This window comes from Podarcis filfolensis (genome assembly GCF_964270895.1).
Source record: "Podarcis filfolensis genome assembly, chromosome: 9".
Lineage (NCBI taxonomy): Eukaryota > Metazoa > Chordata > Lepidosauria > Squamata > Lacertidae > Podarcis > Podarcis filfolensis.
The window spans coordinates 47,874,637-47,900,073 of record NC_139610.1 but is presented as its reverse complement, the minus strand read 5'-3'; the positions used below and the strand labels follow the sequence as shown (position 1 = coordinate 47,900,073).

General features: G+C 39.7%; 1 protein-coding gene across 1 annotated transcript in view; it reads left to right on the top strand.

The window, feature by feature from the left end:
* Positions 1–25,437, top strand: part of FAT4 (FAT atypical cadherin 4) — a 140,057-nt gene that overhangs the window by 73,990 nt on the left and 40,630 nt on the right. The window contains exons 2-7 of the mRNA XM_083631483.1: positions 681–812; positions 4,034–4,295; positions 5,940–6,290; positions 11,758–12,680; positions 13,543–13,717; positions 24,130–24,310. Coding sequence (XP_083487609.1) covers positions 681–812; positions 4,034–4,295; positions 5,940–6,290; positions 11,758–12,680; positions 13,543–13,717; positions 24,130–24,310 — 2,024 coding nt within the window. The remainder of the gene's footprint in view (positions 1–680; positions 813–4,033; positions 4,296–5,939; positions 6,291–11,757; positions 12,681–13,542; positions 13,718–24,129; positions 24,311–25,437) is intronic.

Genomic DNA, 25,437 nt, shown 5'->3' with positions numbered 1-25,437 from the left:
GCTTTGGCAAATAATTTCAGACGCTGCCATTAGTGTTTGTAAAAGATATAAACAGAACTTGTGAAAAATAAAATGTGTTTGGGTTTAAGCATGGAAAGAGAGAGGGGGAGATCCAGAGAGATGTTACAACAACTTGCTTCCAATATTGACTTTTTTTAAAAAAAAAATGCCCCTAACTCTCTCATACAAAGAAGGGCAAATCAGAACTCTTTTTTAATGCTAAAAGTTGCACTCTTTCTTTCTGGCTGTTGGACATGCCAATATGTAAACATTTCAGGGAGAATTTTACACCACCTCATCTTTATGTCAAGCAGCATTTAATGGTTGAATGATCCCGTGCCCCGGGTCTTGGCAGCTATCCTCTGGGGTCCAACTTTTAGGGATTACATTGACAGTCAGTCAGTGGACCATGTCCAATGTAAACTAGACTAGGACCATTTAAAATCAGTTACTATCAACAAGTCAAATTAGCTTTATGTAGGTTACAGGCTTTTTCTCGGAAGATTTCAAAACAATGTGGAATTTTAACCATCACGGGACTTTTTCTCTCGTTTGTGTTTTCAAAAAAGTTCCTGAAACATCAGATTGCGTACTGCTTACCTGATTCAATGTAAAGTTAAGCAACTTGCACTACTTATATTTAATAGATGAATCACGAGCTTTCCCCCTTTCTTTCCTAGGTGGAAATAACTCTTCAAGATGTCAATGACAACCCGCCAGTGTTCCCTACAGATATGCTTGATCTGACTGTAGAAGAAAATATCGGAGATGGTTCTAAAATAATGCAGCTGACAGCTATGGATGCTGACGAGGTAGGATATTATTGCTTCTTTGAAGGGTAGCAGGACACTTCTGTCACAACAATGTTGTTAGGCATATATTTCCAGCCTTGTTTCTACTCCACCCACTGATTTTTGCCTGGAAGCCGGTGGCGTGGAGTGGAAAAATGCAAGTGTTTCATTTTTTTCTGTGAGTTGAGACTGCCCATTCTATCCCTGCGTGCCTGATTCCAGGACTTTTCAGAACCCCATGTGGTCTCTTGTTCTCAGAGACTCCCCTAGTGGGGACCTTACTTAAATTAATTTGATTGCCCTCATCCATCACAGGACATTGCTTGCTTTGCTTTATTTAACATACAATGTTTTCTCTCCTGTGTGTCTGTCCTCTATTTCCTATTTTCTAGTCTCTCATCTTGCCTATTTTTCATCCATCCCCTCTCTTCCTTTTGTAGAGTTTCCTTTCCTGTTTACCTGCTCCTTCTTTCTGCTGGGAGATGGTTCAAACTCTCCCACATGGCAGCCTTTTAACAGTTGCTGGATGCCCCCTCCCTCTTCTCAACATGTGATACACCTGAAGAACTTCTCTTCTGGTCCCAAAGTCTACATACTGGGGGCCGCACAAAGACCAACCCCACCTGCCACAGCCCCCTCAAATTCATGACATTTTGCAGAAATGTGTGAGGTGGCAGATTCCTAAACGTTGGAGAGCCACATGGGGGGTTTAAGGCACCATCCACCGCTGTACACATTTCTTCCTTTTCTCTGTGTCTGCCTTGCATGGCATGTTTTTTTATTATTATTTTTATATCTCTTGCCCTCTTCAGACATTGTCCCCTCATGTTCTTTTTCGACACAAGATCTGAGTGCTGCATCTTGATGTTCATACAAGTAGCCTGACCACCTGTAGTGCACATACATTCATTTGCAATAAGGTTTCCACATGTCCCAGAGTTCCGAATCGTATGGAAATCTTCATGCGTCCAGCTGTATCTGTGAAAGCTATGTCACAGCAGTCATTTATGTTAATTGCATAGTCACCAGTGGCAGGGCTAGCCAACATGTCCAAAGTTGAGTAATTTGACAGTTATTAATGCCTGAAGGAAGTTTCTGTCACTGTGTCTATCTCCAAGAAAGCCTCTAAGCTTCAGCAGAGTGTTAGAAATCCGTGACATACAAAAACCTCTACTTGAAATCTGTAGTGACATGTTTTTAAAAGTGTGCATGCCAAATGACAAGACTAGGTTAAGGCTTCTTTGAAACCCATTCCCTATACGTGTAAAAGAGTGTTTCATATGACAGAATTTGATTGCTGCATTTGGCTAATATTCAACTTAATGGGATCAAGGTGGTCACTATTTTGCAATCTGCACAGAAGGTGTAACATTTTCTCTAGTGCCATGGGATGAATATTAATGATAGCTATGATATCTCACAGCACAGTACTACTGTACTTCAAAAGTGTTGACAGGAAGTTTCTAGATTTTCTTCTTACTTGCCTAATTTATAGGATTTGCTCCTTACCCACAGCAGCAGTTATGGCAGAAGAGTCTATAGCTGAGGCACATTGTTGTAAAAATGAAGTATCACACTTGGATGATAAAGAATGTAACACTTGAGTAATATAAGATTATTATTGAAAGAATCTGTTCAAACATTTTAATTACACTTTTACGAGTAAGTGTTCTACACACTGCACAGACATCGAGTATGAAAGGAATACTGTGGAATGTATCCCCTGAGTAGGCAAGGAAGTAAGACTACGGTGAATTTTTGTTCACAGAAATGTGGAGGCAAAATAAGGGTTTTCAGAGTCAAAGATTTCTCAAACCCCTTGCCTCTCTTTTTATGTGCCATCTCCTGCCTTTTCACAACTACTGCACAGTGCATTTTTTAAAAAATTGCTTCCTGAGAGAATTGCAGCCTATCAAGGATCATGTAGAAAATGTTACTTAGCCACACATCCAGTTACATTGGTCAACATAACACAGTCAATCACAGTAAAAACTAGACGCACTATCTCACTCTGATGAGGCTTGATGATATCATCACATTGACAAATTTGCTTGACTACATGGCTTTGAAGTCCATTCAGAGTGAGAGCAGTGCTCCCTGCCATACCATTGAACAGATAAACATTTTGTTTGTTTTCATAGTCTTGTGAATCACCAGAATGAGGAAGTGTGTTTTACAAGACAATGTTCAGTATGAAACACCACCTTCTGCTTCATATCAGCCATCCAAAAAAGTTCATATGGGTATACAATTTCCTCAAGACTTAGCTCAGCTCTGACCTGTCCTACCCCAGCTAGGCTCCAGGTTACCCCAAAAGCAAGCTGCAGCTATAGCATCATCATCATCATCACTTTTAATTTGTATACCATCTTTCTATTTTACAATACCCAAGGTGGTTTACAAGCTGAAGAAACAAAGAATGTACACCATATAACAATCTAATCCAATACAAAAATGTGATAATAAAACATAACTTTAAAATAGGCAACTTATATCAAATAAAGTAATATTCAACAATCCATTAGAATAGTATAGACTAATATTAAATACCAGCATATAAAAATTAAACAGAAATCAACTCTTAACAATTAAAAAAATTTCTAAACTATAATTAATAAAACAACGGCAAGTCACAGTGCATAAAATAATACAATGCAAATTGAGAAGCAGAGACTGGAGGGTGGGGCAATGCAGGTGGAAGAAAGCCTTGCCTGGTGAAGTCTCTCCCCTCACAGTTCTTCCTTAACCAGCATCTCTTAACCAGGTGCTATAGTGGAGTAGGGGTGAAGAACTGGCTCCCCCACTCCCACAGCATGGGTAAGAAGGGCTGCCCACCGGTCAGTCACCTGACAACACAACATCACATGGCCCATTTTTGCAGAGTGCTGGGTACAGAAGGGGTACAGTAGTATCTTTCTCTTTTATATGATCAATGCCAGTTCAAGTAAATACATCAGGAATGACAGATTGGTGCAAAAAATGTTTATTTGGCAAGGGAATCTTTTCTGTCGGGGAGCCTTGAGGGACATTATAGGGAGATTCCAATCTTAGCTCTTCGTACTCTAACTTTTCTGTTTACTTTTTAATATAAAAGTGATATGATCAACTCATCATTCCAAATCCATGGTTTACTTACTTACTTACTTGAAAATTTCTTTAAAATTCTTAGAATCAGTGCAAAAGCTTGTCATTAATTTGGATGAAAATATAATGCACTTTGACCTTTTCTTGTCACTGTTTAGGGTGCAAATGCTCTGGTAACTTACACCATCATCAGTGGTGCAGATGACAGCTTCCATATCGATCCAGAATCGGGAGAGTTGATAGCCACCAAGCGTTTGGACCGAGAACGCCGTTCTAAATATTCTCTGCTAGTTCGTGCTGATGACGGCCTGCAGTCTTCAGATATGAGAATAAACATTACTATTAGTGATGTTAATGATCATATACCCAAGTTCTCCAAACCTTGCTATTCCTTTGACATACCAGAAGATACCACTCCAGGTGAATAGTAGATGTCATTACTGTCCTTATCATTCCTGCTTCCTTGTGCTTTTAACAGCTGTAATAACTCAGACTTCTTTGGAAATATTATGTTCTTGTGCGGATTCAGCAAATTCAATACCAGTTAAATAACGAACGACATTAAAAGGGCCAGGTATCTAGGCTTAACTGATTTGTGCATCAATTCTCTGCTTATGTTTTTGTTTACTGCACACTATGGACTTGCTGTCCTTGTTCCATAAAACTCTTAAATTGCTACTACAATTACTACAATTTGAGGTTGTCACTCTCAGAAGAGATAGGCAAATATATGCACATTATTATCCAAAAGTTAGCTTGAACTAGCCCAGCTCTCTCTTTTCCAAGCTTGTACAGGTAGAGTAGCGAGAATAAGTTCACTAGATTCCCTCTGCTTCTGTTTCTTTTTCTTTTTTTTAAAAAAAATATCATTCTTTGACTGGCATAAGAACAGAATTTAGAATGAGTGAAAACACATTTGATATCTGAAGCACTATATAATATTCTGTTTCAAGTATGAAGTGAAATTCAAAACCAGCAAGTATAGTGATTAGCTGCTGACCATTTAAAATATCTCGCTACGTATCAGGAGTTCTTGACACACCTATGCATAAGAGGCTGTGAGAGGAGGTTATGTTATCTCTTTGGAAAAGTTATAAATGTGAAATTATACTCTCAGAGGTCTATGAGGAAATAGGGTAGTACACCATATTGAAACATGGAGTTTTACTGGACTTAACTTGAACACCATGTTCCCATTAAGAACATAGCTGTATCATGCTTTTTTCCCAAGGAGGGGAAAAAAGTTCAACTTCAGTTAAAATTTTGCTGGGCAGAAATTTTGGTTTGAATATATATTCAGTGGCTTTGTTGTCGCATAACACTAAACTGGATTATTAAAACATACCCTTCCAACTCTACAGTTCTACGATTCTTTGACATAGTAAGGGTTGCTGGCAGTGAACAAACTATAGTTAAGCTGCTGTGCAGAGTTCACAAATCACACCAAGGCTTAATGTGCTGTGTGAACCTTGCCTAGTGGTTTAACAAGGATTTATTTCCTACCAGCAAACCACAAACTGAAACAATGGTTAGTTGTTGGCTACAAACCATGATTTGTTTTAACTATGGTTTGGCATTATGTGTGATATCAGAACTGTTCCTTAACCATGGTTTGTTTGACCACCCCAGCCCAGAAGCTCACCAAACTAAAAAAAGCTATGAGGCAAGAGCTGCTGGAAAAGAAAGAAATTTATAGAAAAACAAACTGTGGCTTGTTTGATCATTTGTGGAACAACTTGTAGAAAACTTGCCATTTGTTGAAGAAACCATGGCTCAGTGTTATGTATGAACCAGGCCAGGGTATATTTTGAGTGTATATTTTCTCCCCCCTCCCCCACAGGCTTTTTAAAAAAAATAAGGTGATCATGTGTCCAACTTTGTGGATTTGATTCTTTACAATTCCTGTTAAACTGATGAGTAGGATACAAATGCTCTTAAATAAACTATCATTTAAATACTGTTCATGGCTATGATGACACACACTTATAATAATGGATAGCAGGACACATATTTTCTCTTGACATGAACCATTTTGGTTTTTCCACCCTCCTAATTCATCTCTAGGTTCTTTAGTGGCAGCCATCTTAGCCACAGATGAAGATTCAGGTGTGAATGGAGAAATCACGTACACTGTGAGTGAAGATGATGGAGATGGAACATTTTTCCTCAACCCAGTCACTGGAGTTTTTAACTTAACTTGTATGTTGGACTATGAAGTGCAGCAATATTACATTCTTTCAGTTCGTGCGGAAGATGGTGGTGGGCAATCCTCCACTGTGAGGGCTTATTTCAACATACTCGATGTAAATGATAATTCACCAGTATTCAGCATGGCGTCATATAGCACATCTTTGATGGAGAACCAACCTCCAGGATCTACTATCCTTATTTTCAATGTTACTGATGCAGATGAGGGTATGTATTTTCCCATTTTTAAAATGTATGCATTTGGGAGTATATTTGCACATTTATTCTTTTTGATTATTATTTATTATTTATGCATTTTCCATTTTTTTACACATCATAATTCACCATCAAACATAGCTTCTATAGCGACCTCCCAACCTAGCCTTCCATGGCATTCTGGGTTGTCCTAACGATGCTGCATATTAATTTAATAATCCACCCTACTTCCCCCCTTTTTATCCCTCATTGTATTTAACTGTTGTTCATAGGATCGCCCCTACTTGTAGATTAATTTTGGTATCGTTTGTGTTTTTTTTTAAATTGCCCTTTGTCTTTTTTCCCTGATCCCTTAATTTGCACATTTAATTTTGTACCTTACTACCATATGAGTATTATCTCTCATAAGGGGTCAAAGAACAGCAATTATTATAAAGTTATAAATAAATATATTACAAAACTTATAATCAACATCACCCTTAGTAGCATCTGAAATAAATATCAAATAGTTTTGTTTCACTCACTAAGTAAATGGTAAATGAGGATAGATGAAACTTTTTGAGGATTCAGTCTGCAATCCTATACATAGTTACCTAAGATTAAATCCCACTGAACTCATTACATTTGTAGATACACCTAGACCATAATGTCAATCAGAGCATTGATTTAAAAATGCTAGCCTGATCGGTTTCCATTCCAAATAAGAACATAAGAAGAGCCTTCTGGACCATCGGGTCCAACATCCTGTTCTCCCAGTGGCCAACCACCTGTGTAGAGAAATTCTGCAAGCTGGACCTGAGCATAACCGCATTCTCCTCTCCTGCTGTTTGTAGCAACTGGCATTCAGAAGCATGAGAGTGGAAATTACCTTATAACTCTCTCCGACAATTGGATTTGAGACTTTGTCAGCTCAAATGTGTTATTATCGCATGATATTATTAAAGTGGGCCATTAGAACATGTAGGAGATACATGGTATTCCTACAAAGCATAGACCATGCGATATTCAGTGCGACCAGTGCTTTTTTTCTTGAAAAAAGGTGCAGGAATGCTGCCCTGTCCCTCCTGCTTCTGCGCCAGCCAAAGACACAGGGCTGCTCTGTGAATTCTGTGAGCACACGCAAGCCTGAGAGACAGGGCAGATTGCAGAGCTGACACACAGGGAGGCTTCTTCCCACACATCAGCTGTTAGCCCAGGAGGCTGAAGAGCCTCATTAAAACCCTGCTGCACCTCTGGCTCATGAAAAGACCCTCTCCAGTGCCCATAAAGGATGTCCTCTTCATGCTCCAGGGATAGTCTTCTCATGAGCCAAAGGCATGGTGTGGGAAGAGGTGCTGGAAGGCGCATTCCTGCTGAAAAAAAGCCCTGAGTGTGACCAACTTTCTTCAGGTTACAGTCATACCTCATGTTACGTCCGCTTCATGTTACTTTCTTTCAGGTTACATCCCACGGTAACCTGGAAGTACCGGAAAGGGTTACTTCCGGGTTTCGCCACTCGCGCATGCGCAGAAGCGCAAAATTACGTCACGCGCATGCACAGAAGCGGCGAATCGCAACCCGCGCGTGCGCAGACGCGCTTCTGCGGGTTGCGTTCTTTTCATGTTGCGAACGGGCCTCCGGAACCACTGTATTGGGTAAAGACTCTAAACTCCCTCTAATTTCAGTATTCAATATACAGTATTCAATATACAGTGGTATCTCTGTTTACAAACTTAATTCGTTCCGGAGGTCTGTTCTTAACCTGAAACCGTTCTTAACCTGAGGTACCACTTTAGCTAATGGGGCCTCCCGCCGCCGCCGCCACATGATTTCTGTTCTCATCCTAAGGTAACGTTCTTAACCTGAGGTACTACTTCCAGGTTAGTGGAATGTAACCTGAAGTGTTTGTAACCCGAGGTACCACTGTATTTACACTGATAAGAATTCATATAAAGTATCTTATCGATATAATTATTTTGAAGATATATTATGGAAATTGTTTAGACTTAATTTAGGCAAGGATCGCCTTCTTCCACTGATTTCAATGGAACAAGCATGGCTAATTTTGTCAATATAATGCCAATGTTTTCCTGTAAATGGATCAAAAGCTTACCCACGTCTCAACAAATACCCCAGAAAACATAATCCAGCTGTACTTTGAAACTTCATTTTCCTTAAGACATTGTCTGTTTCTGCATGTTCCAAGAATGAATCTAGAAACAACAGATTGGCAGGATTCTGGCAAATTTCCTGTTTTTCCACAGTATAAACAATGATGAAGATGGAAGGAGAGTTCAGATGCTAAATATCCAGTGTCATTTCCTGTTTAACACACCCTCTGAAAACAATAGTTATTAACTTAAGTTTTGGATTTTTTTTGGCATTCTATGAACAAAATTAACATCAAAGAAAATTAACTATAACTTTCAAATCCTGAACAAATAAATGATATTTCTTATTGTTTGATCCACTTTAAAGTTTAATTGCAAAGCAGCTTTAAAACCCAGCATTGCAAACTTTTATTGTATGACCCGGAGCTGATGCCAAAATATGGGGAAATCCTTATTGTGAAAATAATATCAGTTAACCTTCGAGATGTAATTCGACAATAATTGAAAGAAGGCTGCTTATTGTCTTGGATTTTAAAATTCAAACCAATTTCAAATATAATCTGATGTAAATATATGAATGTTTTATACTGAGACCATCAGTCCATTTAGCTCATTCTTTTGTGCTGTGATTGGCATGAGTTCTCCAGGTTCTTGTTTAGAATTCAGGTGCGTGAGAATTTCTGAGGGTAGCTGTATTTCTGATCTTGTATTGGATTGAGAAATGTCAATTAGCTGTTTTCTAATAGAGGGCAAACAAAATTGAACGCCTTCCCCATCCCTACCCCCATCCCTACTTTCAGCCAGGGCTGTGGTGAAATCCATTCCCCAATAATTCATTGGTGGTGATGAAAATGGAGATGTTTTGTTTATTCATGGCGTTTTTGGAACCAATACTGGTGACCTGTATTTACCATTGGTGGCTAGAAACATTAAAAGTAGAAGAAAATTCTGTGTTCTATGGTGGCAGCAGAGCTCCTCATAATGGTAGCCAGAAGCTGACCACAGTATCATATTTTATGTTATTCAAGTCTCATTTTCCATCTACCCACTTTTTCAGGTTCCTCTCTGCATTGCCCTCCTCCTAATATTCTGCCTCTGTAAGATTTTAATCCCAGCTAAATTGACAACTTTCCTTTTCCTCACAGTAACTGGATTGAAAACTGTTATAAGTTCCCTGAGGAACTAAACATTTCAAGATATCACACCAGCTCAGTTGATAAATGTGAAAGACTTCACTGTCATAACTCCAATTCAGTATTTATTCCAAAATTGTTGTCTTGCTTCTGTAGTCTTATTTTTTCCTATTTAAATCAGTTGAAAAATTGCTACCAGCTAATAAATTACAAGTTCTTAAATATGGTATTTTCCCCTTCAATTTCTGGCTTATATACACCCCGCCCCCCGTACCAATGTGTTTTTTTTTCCTGTAGAGAGCTCTGCTAAAGTGTAAGGTAAATATAGGATCAAGTTTTCATTTAGGTCTGGCATAAAATATATGCAGAATGTTATTTAATACATCATCTATATATATATACACACTAAAATGAAATAGCATCTTTTCAGTTTTAGAATAATAAATAGCCATGATTGATTCACTGAATATTACAGGGCTTAATTTATCCCCTAAGAACCTCAGATTGCTACTGAGAAGTGTTAGCATAAAGAATAAAGCAATTGACTGTATCAATAACTAATATCAAGTTTTACAAAAAGTGGGAAAAAAGACTGTTGGGGAAGGGCTTGATGGAAAATGAAAGCCATTAAATGCAAACCTCAATCTTTATGACCAATTAGTCAGATAAAATTTCCACATTATTTATTTAGCGCTGTAAGGTCTCAGCCATTAATGGAGAGACATGAGAAAGTGATAGATGTTGGTTTGACTTTATAATGAATAATACAAACAGAATGGGTTTTGGTTTTTTAAACTGTCACCATATATTTCCCAGTGTATAGCACGCTTAGAGCTGCTTACCAGCTTTTGGTGCAATGTTTTGCTGAGTTAGGCTCCTTAAATTCCAATGAAGTAAGGGTGCATGGTATTTTTGTCAGTACATGAAACCTAAGAAACAAAGGAAACTTCTCTTATACTGAGTTAAGTGGCTGGTTCATAAAACTCCTTATTAGCTGTACCAGTGGTAGGGGACCCCTGGAATCTGGGCTAGCCTTGGCCCACCAGGATTCTAATTTTGTCCATGAACTATTTTAGTGAAACTACACCTGTCTGTCAATCAGGTGACTCCCTTGATGTCAGCTGGTTCACTGGGCATGATCAGTCCCTGCAGATGAGAGTATTTAACCCCTATCCCTGTCAGGAAACTTCAACAGCTGAAGAAGACCACACACCTGACCGTTTGCCTGTGTGGATGAAAAATATCTGGGCAAAATGGTACCCAACCCTTGGTCTCCACTGACTGGCAATGATTCTCCGTGGCTTCTGACAGGAGTCTTTCTTAGCCTGAGAATTTTTATGCTTGTAATGCATTGCTCTGCCACCGAGTTATGGTTTTTCCTGCTCTCAGTTACCATTAACCAAAACTCTGCAAACCATTCTAATCTTGTCTGCCTAATAACTGTTCTTCTAAATGGGAACTTTATAAAAGGAATAGATCACTCACATCACTCACAGATGAGCTATAGACTTAAACTTGCTAGTGCCAGGAAAAGGATTACCAATTCAGCTGCCAGTGTAGCATGTTGTGTCACACCATGGACAGTGAATGTTATCAGAACCTAATATTTTATACAGAAGTTAGAATCTCTCAGCCTTATGACCGAGAATCGCAACACAGCACCTCATCGGATTAATCTGTTGTCATTGTGGAAACTCTTTATTGTCTGCTGGAAAAAAAAATCCTACATCTAAATCAGTATTTGTTAACAAGTGGGAGAGTTTATATATCCCATATAAAGCAATGTTTGCTGATCTTCAGCTGAATTTTAACCATCTCTTCTTTAATAGAAACTGGTAACCTGATCACAGCCTCAGCTGCTCCAGAGCAAAACCAGGTTTGGTGGTGTGATACTGACTTTTGGCATACAAGATCTTGTCCAAAGGCACTGTCACAGGGACAAATCAATGACTTCTTATCTTTTAAAGCAATTGTGTGCATATTCCAAATGGTCCTGGTAATATACCAATGACAAGTGCAGGGATCATCTTCTAGTTGTATGCATATTGTCTCTGCTTTCAAACATTGCACTGAGCGCACTGGTGTTCACATGGTGCAGCAAACACAATCCCATTTCTCCATGTGTTCTCTGTAAGTGGTGGTAACAGTTGAAGTATGCTATTGATTATGCAACATTCAGGATAACTAACATGCTTTATGTCCTTAATGACTAAAAGTGGTTAAATCTCTCTTATTTCTGTTTGTTTCGGTTTTCAGGTTCTAACTCACAATTGTCCTACAGCATTACTTCTGGAGATAGCCAAAGCCAATTTAACATTGACAAAAATGGGATTCTAAGCATCAGGAAGCCTTTGGACCGTGAAAGCCAATCTTTCTACAGTCTTATTGTTCAGGTCCATGATATGGCTCCTCTCCCAGCCGCCAGATACACAAGCACAGCACAAGTATCTATCATTCTGCTAGACGTGAATGACAACCCTCCGAGTTTTATCTCTCCTAAGCTGACCTACATCCCAGAAAATACCCCTATTGACACCATTGTTTTCAAAGCCCAAGCAACGGACCCAGACAGTGGTCCAAACAGCTACATTGAGTACAATCTACTAAATCCTTTGAGAAACAAATTCAGTATTGGTACGATTGATGGAGAAGTAAGGCTCACTGGAGAACTGGACAGAGAGACAGTTTCTAATTACACCTTGACTGTAGTTGCCATGGACAAAGGTCAGCCACCTCTTTCTTCATCTACTGATGTAGTTGTGATAGTCCTTGACATCAATGATAACAATCCCGTCTTTGCTCAACAATTATACAAAGTTGAGATTGCGGAAAATATTCTAACTGGGACAGATGTGGTTCAGGTGGTTGCTGCAGACGGAGACGAGGGTTCCAATGGGCAAGTTCGCTATTCCATCATCAGTGGAAATACTAACAATGTGTTTCGGATTGACTCCGTCACAGGGGTAATAACTGTAGCTAAACCTTTGGACCGAGAGAAGACACCTTCTTATGCATTAACAGTTCAGTCAGCTGATCGTGGAAGTAGCCCGCGGATTGATACCACTACAGTCAGCATTATTCTGAAGGATGTAAATGATTATATTCCTACATTTGAACTCTCTCCCTATTCTGTAAATGTCCCAGAAAACTTGGAAACATTACCAAAGGTCATTCTCCAGGTTAGTATGTGTGAGAAAGTAATAAATAGTGCATACAACTTCATAATCAGAGTAACCTGTTGTTGGATGTCAGCCATCAATTTTGTATTACGCTGAACAGGGGCTTCAGGTTTTAAGTAGCTCCTTTCATGAGAAGAATGACTTCCACTTGCACAATGGGATTCCCCCCTGATTTCTTCCTTGCACCTCCAACTATTCTGTTCCCCCAAACCTTGGGGAGCATATTTGGGGTCAACACAGGTAGGAGGACAAGGTGGGGAAGTCCTATTGCACAAGTGGAAGTTGTCTCATTTGTAAAAGTATTTGGTTTGATACCACCATATACAGTTAACTATATAATGACTTGGTTTTGTTTGCATAATTCTAAGATAGTTTTAGCCCTTGACAGTGCATTAAACAGAAACTAAATAGCTTTTTTTTATCTTGACCTCATTTTTTTTTAAAAAAAGCCTCTCATTTTCACCCACTTTTCTTTATTCTCTCTCAATTTTTTGCTTTGCAGTAATTTTTTGGTGTAGTTACTGAAGTGTTATTAAATCTTTTTTTTAATATAGATGCATGTCTATAGATGCATTTTTTAATATAGATGCATGACAAACATGTCATTTGTTTTCTAAATAGCTATGTTCAACCTTTTGTTGACAGCAGCAGCTGGCTGGGGGTGGGAATATAATTGGTATCTTTAAAGGAATAGTTAAAGGTATGCCGGATCTTTTCGTTGTTTTAATCAGTTTTAATAGACGTATCTGCTCCGTCAAGCACAAGGCCACTTTTCCTTCGATACATGAAAAATAATTGTATGGCCAACAAAGGCACATTGGGTAGGGATTTGCAGTTATATTGTGCTTCATTACTTCTATAGGTTGTAGCAAGGGATGATGATCAGGGCCCAAATAGCAAATTGACCTATCTTCTTATTGGTGGAAATGAAGATGGGGCCTTTACGCTCTCAGCCAATGGGGAGCTCCACCTTGTACAGAGCTTGGACCGAGAAAAAAAGGGGCAATATAACATGCTGATCACAGCGGCAGATTCAGGTAAGCCAAGTCAATTATTTATCCGGTTGCACAGCCCTATTTAAGTACCAAGAGACATAGTCTTATATATAAAGAAATGATGAAACGTAAAACTAAACATTCCTTACTGTTCAGGGAGATGGTGAATTACATAAATTGATAACACCCTTGTGATGGAATCCTGATTCCACTAAAGCCAGCCACAAACATTAAGGCTGCAATGCTATACCCTTACCTGGGACTAAGCCTCAGTGAACTTAATGGTACTTACGTCTGAGTAGACATGCATTAGATTGCACTGTAAACGATCTATGCTCTCAAAATCTGGATTTAATATCTAGTTTTAACTTCCATGGTGCTTTATTTATTGATTTGCTACCTCTGTCACCATCACTTAGTAGCTTCTCTGCCCGTGCAGGAACTGGTCATTTGTTTTTGTTTTTTCCCAAGGCTGGATCTATTTGCCAAACAACAGAAATAATGCAAGCTGAAATAAGATAGAGAAAAACTAAGTATAGAATGCTGCATTCCTGTAAGCACCATGAAAGTTATCCTGTATTTTACTGGCAACTGCTATCAGTTACACGTTTTATGTCCTCTCCGTTAGAAGATTTTTCTTTCTAGCTTTTCACTGGGGAGCCCAGGAGATAAAAGATGTGGTTGTCAGTGGTGTGGTAGCTGTAGTTTTCTGGAGTGTGTACAAGGATAAAAACTGAAGCATTTTGCTTCTGGCACATAAAGAAAGGGAAAGAGGAGTAGCAGCAAATGAGCCGCAGAACTGGAACATAGGAATCTGTGTTATACTAAGTAAGTCCATTGGTCCTTCTTGCTCAGTATCGTCTAGTGACTCTCCAGGATTTAAGGCAGGAGCCCTTCCTAGTCTTACCTGGAAATGCCAGGAATTAAACCTAGAACTTTCTACATGAAAAACATATGCTCTACCACTGAACTGCGCTAGGGTGAATTGTTACAAACACAAAGATCTGGCTGTGTTGATAACTGGTCTCTTCCATCATGTGGCCATTCCACACAGATATAAAAAATATTTACTATTTTACAGTGGCCAAATGAATTTAGCCTCTTTCTGGAATAGAAATATATGTAGCAGCAGCAGCATACTGTGTAAACAGAGCTGCATCTAAGAAGCCAAGTTTCCAAATGGTTCCTCAAGCCTTTTGTGGCATTTAGCTGTGTTAATAGAAACCTCCTCCTGTGTCCCAAATGAAATGTACTGGCATGGTAAAAATCTAAGGTACCCCAGGACAGGGCTCTTAGAACTTTAATAGTTGTGTAGAAGAGGGCACTGAAGTTTACATAACAAGATACATCCACTTAAATGTTCTCTTCTACTGTTAAAAGTGCAAAAGCCCTGTCTTCATTTTCAAAATCGCCACATGGATCTCCATATATGTGGTTGTGTTTGGAGCAGACATCCCAATGGGTAGAGTGAGCTAATATGAGCTGATACTGGAAGGTGTTCATAGACATTTCCCAGTGATTGTTGGTTTGGTTGACATTGTTTCCAGTTCACACACAAAAATACATAATACTCCAGTGAACCGAATCTTACTGAAATAAAAAAGAAGAAGCTATAAACCTTGTATCTGGAATTGTTTGAGGAGCTTTTTGCCAAGTTTTTGACTTTCAGACTCATGGGGACAAAACAGACAAAGGGACTACCGTTGAGTAAGCAACTGTGTAAGCTACAGTGAGGATCCACATTTATTGTACATAGTAGCCCTTAAAAATATTTATTTAATGCCTTCTATGTGTCACTTCTATTTTTAAGCTTGTGTAATTCACACAGTTTTCAGCCTAGATAACACGGCAGAATTCCTTTGCAGCAAGCAAAGCCGAGTGTGCCAAAACCATGAAAAAGGGCAGCTTGTCAAAAACTAACACTCATCCATACAATCTCTGAAAATAAATCATGCAATAGATATTACCTCACGGGCCTTGGTTTGGTTTTTATTACTGGGGGTGGTGTGGGGTGGGGGGAATGCTGGTTGGTTATTTTCAGAAATGTACTTCCTTACATAGAACCCAGATTTATAAGTTGTGTGTGTGCTTTTCAAAAATAGAGCACCATATGAAGGGAAGGGCAAAGTCTTAGTTGCCTCATTATTTTCTTTCTCTGATTGCACCCGTAGTGTAGTAGTATACACATACTCCACACAAGTACTGGAAACTTGGTGTGATGGCAGACATGGAAGCAAATGTATTTTGTGTCTCTAGGTAGACAGATGGGTGATAGAAAAGGACAAGTAGAAATCCTTCAAGTCTCAAACTCTCCACCATCCTGACTCAATAAATAAGCAGCAACAGTAACACCAATGTCCCACCAAACATGTTCCTTAACAAAATCAATATCATCCAAATGTCTGTCTACACAGACACAAGAATCTTATTTGTCTTCATGTTTGTCATCACTGTAGGTTTATGTGGACAGTGGCTCCGTAGCTCTATCTAACCACACATTCTGCTACTGTTATGGTAGACTTGCAGATATGATGCTCCTGGGGTTGGCTTGTTACATCATACTTCTTTGGTCTAGAAAAACTGAGGACCTCTGTGCACCAGGCTCCTGGGTATGGAGGTCACTCGCTCACATTGATGGTGGACTTCAGTTACAAAGAGGTTAGATAGCTGTGTGTGAAGTGGGGAGAGCTTACATGGAACTTTGTAGGAACTGACTTTTAGCAAACTTCTTCAAACCCATGAATCACAAACCATATCAATGCATAGAGAGTTTTTCCTGCATTCTTATCCTTCAATGATTTTTAGGAGCAGCTGCCATTCCAGTGTGGCTTGTGTAAAAGGGCCCTTGCAGATCAGCTGCACACATAGCCACAACTGCTGGCTGATGGCAGAATTCTTTTTGGTGTTAACTATGAGATATGCTTTATTGAGTTCCTTTCTCTTCCTCCATTCTCTTTATCTCACTCATTTGTAAGTGAGACAAGGCACTGCCTTCAGATGTCCCTCAAGCATTCCAGCTGTTCTGCTTTGCAAAGGTATCCCTAGGTAATGGCTGCATGCCTTCTTGCTTTCAGAGATAGCATCCTCCCCACAATTCAATTAATAGGAAAACTGAAGAAGTCAATCACATAGTGACCCCTATAGTATGTTCATTTTGGAGCCTGGGTGATATATCTTACCATTTGCAAGCTATGCAAAACAGCAATCAAAATGAGGTAATGGATGTTTTTTCTTGTGCTCCTCCCCTTCTCTCACCAACCTTCAGTTTTTATTTCTAGCTATCTATATTACTAAAGGCATATCCACAGCATAATTTAAGGCATAGGACTTCCCACAAATAATCTTTGGAACTGTAGTTTTCCCTCTCAGTGCTACAAATCCCTAGCATCTTTAATAAACTACAGTACCCAGAATTTTTGGGGGGAAGCCATATGTTTTAAATGTGTGCTGGATGTGCTTTAACGGCCTGGTGTAAATCTGCCCTTTGTGTAACATTATTTGTTCCCATGGCATGGTCAGCTCAGGGTAGCTGCACAAAAAAGTCAGCCCACACCATGCTAATATGTTTGGGAATGATAATGAGCCACCACCAGAACAGGCAGGCTGCTGAGATGGTGGTTCATATGGGCCTGTCATCTGAGGTTCTTAGCAGCACAAATATACTGTGAAATCCTATGAAGTTGGAAACTCAGCCACAACTCTTAAAACATGATGAAGAAGCAGTTTCCCATTGCTAGAGTGTCCTCTATCATAGTCTACAAAGGGAAGATGCAGTTATTAGATGTGAGTGTCTAGTAACATAGCATGCAACTATTTGAAGTCAAGGAAAGAGAGAGATTTAATGAACAGATAATTAGTGGATTTGCCTTACCATTGAAAAAGAGCACATTTTCCTTCTAAAGGTATTACTGTCTTTGCACAAAGTGAAATACCGGTAAGTCAGTTTTGTTGTATTCAGATTTGAGTACCTCTACCTTTGTGTGTGAGAGAGAGAAAATGATGGGGTGGGGGGGGGAGAAGCTTTTCTTGAAATGAAACAAATAAATAACACCATATGTTGAAAGTCAGAGATGAGCGAAATGGCAGTGTGCCACCCCAGAAAGCGGCAGCTTTTATCCTCACTTTTTCATCTTTGAACATTTTTCTGGAGAAATGTTGGCTTCCATCCTTGCTGTTATTAATTGCCTGACTATAGAGTAGCACATCTGGATCCTTACTAGCAGCCTTGGCTTGCCATCTGAGTGAACTATGGTTTTTCCTCCTTCTCCCCCCCCCCTCCCTTCTGCCACCCTGCACATTTATGAGGCAGAACGGCCTGTTACCTGAAGAACTCCTTCAACCAACTTGCTCTGATTCGAACCTTAAAAGCCTGCACTTGCCAGATTAGTTGTTCCTTACTTTCTTTGTTTCAAGCCTGCTACCTTTGCAGACATATTGTTTGGTATTTCTCTTTGCCTCTGCAAAACCTAGCAAGATTTTTCTTTCTTTCTTTCATGTTTCCTTCTATGCCTAGAGAAGGGTTACATTTGTAGCTGCCTCACTGGCATGCTTTTTTCAGGCTTAAAATAAATCCAAACCATGCAGCTTCACAATCTTGATTTGTTACGCTTCTTTCCTCATAGTTAGCTCTGTTCCCTTAAGTGGTTTGGCAAATTACATATTTCAAGAAAGCTATTCTATTTTTCTTTGCCCCACTCCACCCCCATTGCATTCCGTGCTGTGGTCTTCAAGCCACTTATTGCCTTTTAAAGCGTTCTGTGTAAATTCTAATGTTTACATATTCCTACAGAATTATTTTGCTCTACATCATAGTCCTGTTTCTACTTTGTATCTCCTTCTAGCATCGCTAACAGAGTCACTATAGGAACATCCATGACCTTTGTTTCCAGCAGATAAAAGCAACGTAGGAACTTGCCTTAGATTAAGTCAGGCCTTTGGTCCATTGAGCTCAGTATTGACTAAACTGACTGGCAGCAGCTCTCCAGGATTCCAGGCAGGGTACTTTCCCAGCTATACCTGGAAATACCAGGGACTGAACCCAGGGCCTTCTGCATGTCACTCAACTATGGCCTTCTCTGTGTAAGATATATCCCTTGCAGATATCTAACATGTATTATTATTCTTATTCCTCTAAGGAGCTCAGGGTGGCATATATGGTTCCCCCCTGTCCATGTTATCCTCACAACAACCCCATGAGGTTGGTTAGGCTAAGAGGCATCAACTAGCCAAAGGTCACCCAATGAGCTTCATGGCTGAATGGAGATTTGAACCCTAGTCTGCCAAGTCCTAGGGATGCGGGTGGCACTGTGGTCTAAACCACAGAGCCTAGGGCTTGCTGATCAGAAGGTCAGCGGTTCGAATCCCCGCGACGGGGTGAGCTCGTTGCTCGGTCCCTGCTCCTGCCAGCCTAGCAGTTCAAAAGCACATCAAAGTGCAAGTAGATAAATAGGTACCACTCTGGTGGGAAGGTATACGGCGTTTCCGTGCGCTGCTCTGGTTCGCCAGAAGCGGCTTAGTCATGCTGGCCACATGACCCGGAAGCTGTCTGTGGACAAACGCCGGCTCCCTCGGCCTATAGAGCGAGATGAGCACCGCAACCCCAGAGTCGTTTGCGACTGGACCTAACGGTCAGGGGTACCTTTACCTTTACTGCCAAGTCCTAGTCTGACACTCTAACCATTGTTCTTTCTATTATGTCAACCTACCCCCTGCCTCCTGCCACTTGGTTGGGGGACATCTGTAGATGGGGGTCTGTTCTATACATGCATGTTCTCAATAATGTGGAACCTCGATTGTGCATTCTCAGTGCTGTTTTATTTAACTCTAATAGCAGATGTTGGTTGAGTAGCGTGGTGATGTGCAAAGCAAATTTCCCAACTTATACATTTTCTCAAAAATTTCCTAGCAACAGTGGTCTCGGACTGCTGATGAAACAGAACGCTACAACTTATAAATTGAAAGTCTGTGAGTTAATTCTTCAGCTCCAAGGCTACAGAAAACTTAATTGCTAGGATAAGACCAGTAAAACCTGAACATATGGCAAGGAATACTTATCCTGTTGGTTAATCTTCAAGAGTCAAACAGGGTGTTTTTAAAGCATAATTCAATAACAAAGAAAAGGCAGGCTTACTGTGGGTTATGCAGAAGTCATTAAGGGGCAAGACTGACTTAGTCAGTGGTTTCTTAAATAACCTGATTTCCTAGTCTTCCAGCAGCAATAACTTTTCCAAAGAGTTAAGTGATTTTTATATATATTTAAAGTTTGGGTTTTCTTTTCTTTTTTGTTTTTTAAATTGCAATGCAAAACCCACATTCCTGAAGCCCTATACTTAACAAGAGGATGTCATGCTTCACAGAATTTATGTGTATTCTTTTTGTGCCCACGGATCATAGGAAAGAATATAGAAAAGCATGGTGAATCAAAAATCTGCACCAAGCTGAAACAATCCATGTAGGTTTCACATTCCACTTTGACTACAAATATGAATTATAGTCTATACTTGACCTTCTAAATGCACTACACATATTTTTAGTATCACTTCAAAGTGCACATTGTCTTGACTTGATATTTTGAAAGGAGATATAACATCCAAAGTAAAATCATCTGGCTACGATCAGATACTGTGCAATATGGGTCATATCAACAATAATTTTCACATAGTTATCACTTCATAGATTTGGATGGCAGCTTTGCTGCATAGACAGATGATCTGCTAGCCTGTCCATTCCAAGCAAGAATTTCAAGCTCCCAACTTTCCAGGGATTTGTATTGCCCAATATTGTTTTGCTTTCCAGATTAAGGACATAGATAATTAGGAGCCTGATCAAAGCCCTCACTGTTTACTTTTTGGATAATAGTCTGTTTTGAATTCTGATCTGCAGAATTGTAAAACAGCTACTGTTTTCATTATGCTAAAGTGTGATTTACACATAACTCTGCAGTTACATGTGGGCCACTTGAAAGTCAAGTATATGATGTGCAACATGTCAGGCAATTTATGTACAGAATAGCCACATGGATCTGGCAGTCAGTATCATAGTTACAGACTGTTCAAGGCACTTTGTTTCAGAACATTCAGATCATTACAGTCCTTAGCATATAGTGGCTCAGGCTGTATTCAGACAGCACTTTATTCTGTTTTGCTGACTTTTCCTTACTTGATCATTTCTGCATTTTATGTGATCTTTCACACAGTGTAAAAGTCACCTCTGGGAATTTAGCAGAATATTGTGGAAGTTCAGTGTTCATTTCCATGTCAATTGCTTCCAGGAAAAAAAAAAGTCTGTAACCCCATTATAACATGGAACATCACAGGAGTTTTGCACTGTAATTTTCCCGCTCTTTTCATGGATCACACCAGGTGCTAAAATTGGGGATGGCATTCGTGCATATAGGCCTTTCCCACAATTTTCAGAACTGAACACGAAACAGAAGCATGCATGCACACAGGGGGTGGTAAAATGTCCAAAGATGTCTGCTGCTGTGTCACATCATGTTCACTGGTGTGAGGAAAACTTAGCACAACAAGGCAGTATATTCATCAAAAAGCCACAGTTCCATAACAAAACAGGTGATGCAGTGTGAAAAGAATGTTTGAAATCAGGACAGGATGATTAACATTGTAGCCAGGAAAACAATGCAATGATACCCACCCATAGTTTGCACATGTCACTAAGGAAAACCATTGCTTAGCATGAACAAGCCAATGTGCAACTTTCTGAAGAGGAGGGCATGGCTGCTGACTTTTTCCCTAGTTCTCCTTCTGTCATGATATCCACTGCTAAGCCATGGTTTGACTTAGCACGTTGTTGAAACCTGGGTTTGTGGTTTGTCTCCTCCAGATAAATCACAAAGGGTAAGAACAAACCTTTGTTTACCTTGGTTACATCTCATGGTTTGTCTCGAGCAAGACAGATCATAACCCACAGTAAGACAAATCATAGCAGCACAAGAGCAGGAAGACTGGGGGAGGAAAATCCATCCCCTTCCCCTTCTGCCAGGAAAAGTATCCTGTTAGTGAAATTCCTTTCATAGGAACTTAGGAAATTACGGTCTATGCCGTTCTGGTGTTGTTCATCACACTTCTGTTTATTTAATTGTTTTAGGATGTTAATCCAATTAAGTTGCATTTAATTCTCCATGTTCTGTCCCCATCACTCTCCTGTTTTAGTATTTGTTTTAGAAGAGCATAGATTGATTTGCTGATTTGCCATTTCAATGTGTTGCGGTTAAAATAGGATGAATTCTAAACAACGAAGAAATCATTTGCTATTTTATTACCAATTTAAAATCATAACAATGTACAGTATACAGGACTTTGCCTGGAATGTAATACATTTTGAAAGATTGGCTTCCCTGCTGAGAGAGAACCTGGTTTATTCCATGGAAAAGTTCAAACTTTCTAATAGCACATGACATCTGCTCAGAGGCCCCATTCAGTGAGCATTTGATTCCAGCTTTGCTGCAGAGCAACAGGTTTCAGTGGAAAAGGAATTCCAAGCCTGTCAACTTGCTTCTGTATATCAGGATAATGATATAATTAATTTACATGGGGCTTCATACAGTTGTATTCATCTGCAGCTTAAATGATATCCAACAAAAAATTGCAATCATTATTCTCTATCTATTTTATTTGTGCATTTTTGGAGTAGCAGATGCCTGCACAGTTTGTCATTAGTTTTCTGTGGTTTCATTTTAATCTTTAGAACTGTCACTTTGATTCTGAAGGGAGTAATATCTTCATTATTTCAAAAAAAACAACACAAACCACCCATAAATCTAAATACATTTACATGGATGTAAGCTTCACTGAAACAAAAAAAGATGCAAGTCCAAGTAAAAGTTTTTATGGTTGAGGAAGAAATCTGTATGTAGGCTTCACCATTAATATTGCTGGCCTGAAAACAACGACTGCAATCATAGGCACACTTACTCGACAGCGAACCCCATTAAATTCTGTGTAACTTATTTTTGCATGAGCATTAAGGATCATCAGGGCATGTCAGCAAGATCTGTGTGAATTAGGGATCCTGGTACCTTCCAGATAAGAAGATTAAGAGGAGCCCAACTAATTTGCCATACTGTTCTCATAATGGCCATCCAGATGCCTGAGGGAAGCCCAAGCACTAGTGCCCTCTCCCTTCCATTGGTTTCCAGCAACTGGCATTCAGAAGCATTCCATTGTGCAGGCAGAGCATAGCCATCATAGCTACTAATATAGCCTTTGTCCCTCGTTATTGGACTACAGTTCCCATCATCCCCAGCCAGACTCATCAGTGGTCAGGAAATGTAGTTCCAGGACACCAGGTTGCCTACCACTTTTGATCAGACTAAGAGTGAGTGAGCTTTGAGCACTAGAAAGCTACTTTTTTATTATTATGCTGGGCTGGAGGACCTGCTGTACAGTGTTGCCAGTTTTCACAGATTCCAAACTTCCATGTTTGTAATTTAAAGATGGGTTTTTTAATGGACAATTTTCTGCTTAGGGGCAGAAAACACTTTTGACATCATGGCACCACAGGAGCAGTATTTTTTTTAATTGACAAATTTCAGGGTGACAAAAAAACACCTCTTTGGGGGTCAAATGTGGCCCGTGGGCAATGGGCTAGCCACCCTTGGCTTATATATTGACTGTTTTTTTTTTGTAAGTGCTGGTTTTCTAAAATATTTCCAGAAAACAAAGGAGGCAAGAGACATGCTTACCTGAACCTTGAAACTTCGTTTTTCTGTCCACTGAAATTTCAAGCAGGGGTTTTCAGCAATTTTCAGAATATGCTAAAACTCAGTGGCATTGAGGTATATGTGCAGGGTGAGCTATCATCATTCAGGGAAGCATTCTACATATACTTAAATGCACTCGCTATATTGTTATGTATGTTCCAGGGTGATGAACTAGTCTGCGCAGAGGTTGTCTGCGAGCAGGAGTCCTCTGTCAGCTGGCAGACATGCATCTGGACAGCAGATCCTTTGTGCAGCAGGCATGGAAGGAGTTAAGCCTTCCCTCTTGCCCCCTGTTGCTTCTCTTCCCCGAATAGTCATAGCCGTATTTAGCTTTTCTCTAACAAAAAATGGCAGTCCAGATTTTGTTACACCTATTGGCATGCTCTTGTGCACTTTAGTGGCACTCACTGGATGACCAATTTCAGTCATCAAATTCATCCGGTTCACTGCAGGTCAGTGTTTGTGTATTGTTCTCATTTCTCTTTTCAAGCAGCAAACCCTTTACTTGATAATACAAGATTCAAAGCTTTTCCTGTGTGACTTCATACTCTGAGAGTTCCAGAGGACCTTCTTTAAAAACAAAAGTGACCTTGCTCGTTGCATGGATTTGACTTTCTAGCTCTGTGAACTGTGACATGTTCATGTGTGAGATAATAAATGAAGAGTGGCATATCCAGTATTAGTATTGTAACTTGGGTAACCTCTCGCATTTCAAATATCTTTTCCCCCCTAGGAAGTCCTGCCCTTACTGGTACTGGAACTATTGCTGTCAAAGTAGATGATGTCAATGATAACGTCCCCAAATTTGCCTTCAATATGTATTCCAAAACCATTCCGGAGGACGCACCCACAGGGACAGACGTTTTGCTTGTAAACGCCTCTGATTCCGATGCATCAGTGAATGCTATCATCAGGTATGTTGCTCTTGTGGTGCTTCCGATGCTGTTTAATTTAGGTCCTGTTTCCTTTTCATGCTTTGGGAACAAAGGAGAAATGAGCATGTTGGGTTTTGTCTTGCATTGTTCACAAATACAACATGGTTCAGGGTTGGCCCAAGACTTTTTGCTGCTTGAGATGAAACAAAAAATATTGCCCTTCCTTTAAGGGTGCAAAGTACCCAAAGCCAGTTAACCTACTTTAGTATCTGAGGCAAAAATGTCAATAAAATTATAATAAATTAAATCAGCTGCTTCATGACACCAAAAATATGTTGCCTGAGGCCGTTATTTTATGGCCACCCTGGATTGGTTTGTGACAGTAATAATAATAATAATAATAAATTATTTATACCCCGCCCTCCCCGGCCAGAGCCAGGCTCAGGGCGGCTAACACCAGTAAAATTACAATAAAAACATAATGGGGGGGGGGGACAAAACAATTTAAAATACAGGTTAAAAATACAATTTAAAATGCATCCTCATTTTAATAATAGCCCATGGATCAAAACCATAAGGGGGAATGAACAAGATGAAATAGCTCTGTATTTAAACCATTTGACTTAGGTGGGCTGAAAAAACACTGGGTTGTATCCAATAATGACTTTGCCACAAGAGTGTTTAGAAGCTGATCCCTAACTTTTCATGTAGTAAAAAGCTTTAGAATTGCTGGCCAATCTATTTCTCTTGCTCTTACTGAGCAAGTTCCGACAAAGTTCAGCATAAAAAGGAAGAATCTGTGTATGGCAATTGAACTGATTTCTTTGCGCCACTCAGCTTCTGAAAAGTCATCATTCGCTTTATGGCAAAATGGCTTGCACATTTCTACTGACACCTCCAAGTTTTACCAGTAAATCCGATTGCTGACTATATGAAAGAAAAAATTGAGAGGTTAAGTGGCATTGACAGCCTGAGCAATTTGCTCAGAGGAGTGATGCGTTCCTAATGGAATGCAGAGAGATTCATGTTTGTTGCCAATCATCACTACCTGCCACTCAATAAACCAGAAGAGACCCTTTCTCAAGTGGTTTCAATGAGTGTAAATATTGGTTTATTGTTGCATAAAAGGCACAAACTGAGCTAAACGACTCACTACACTTTTTCTT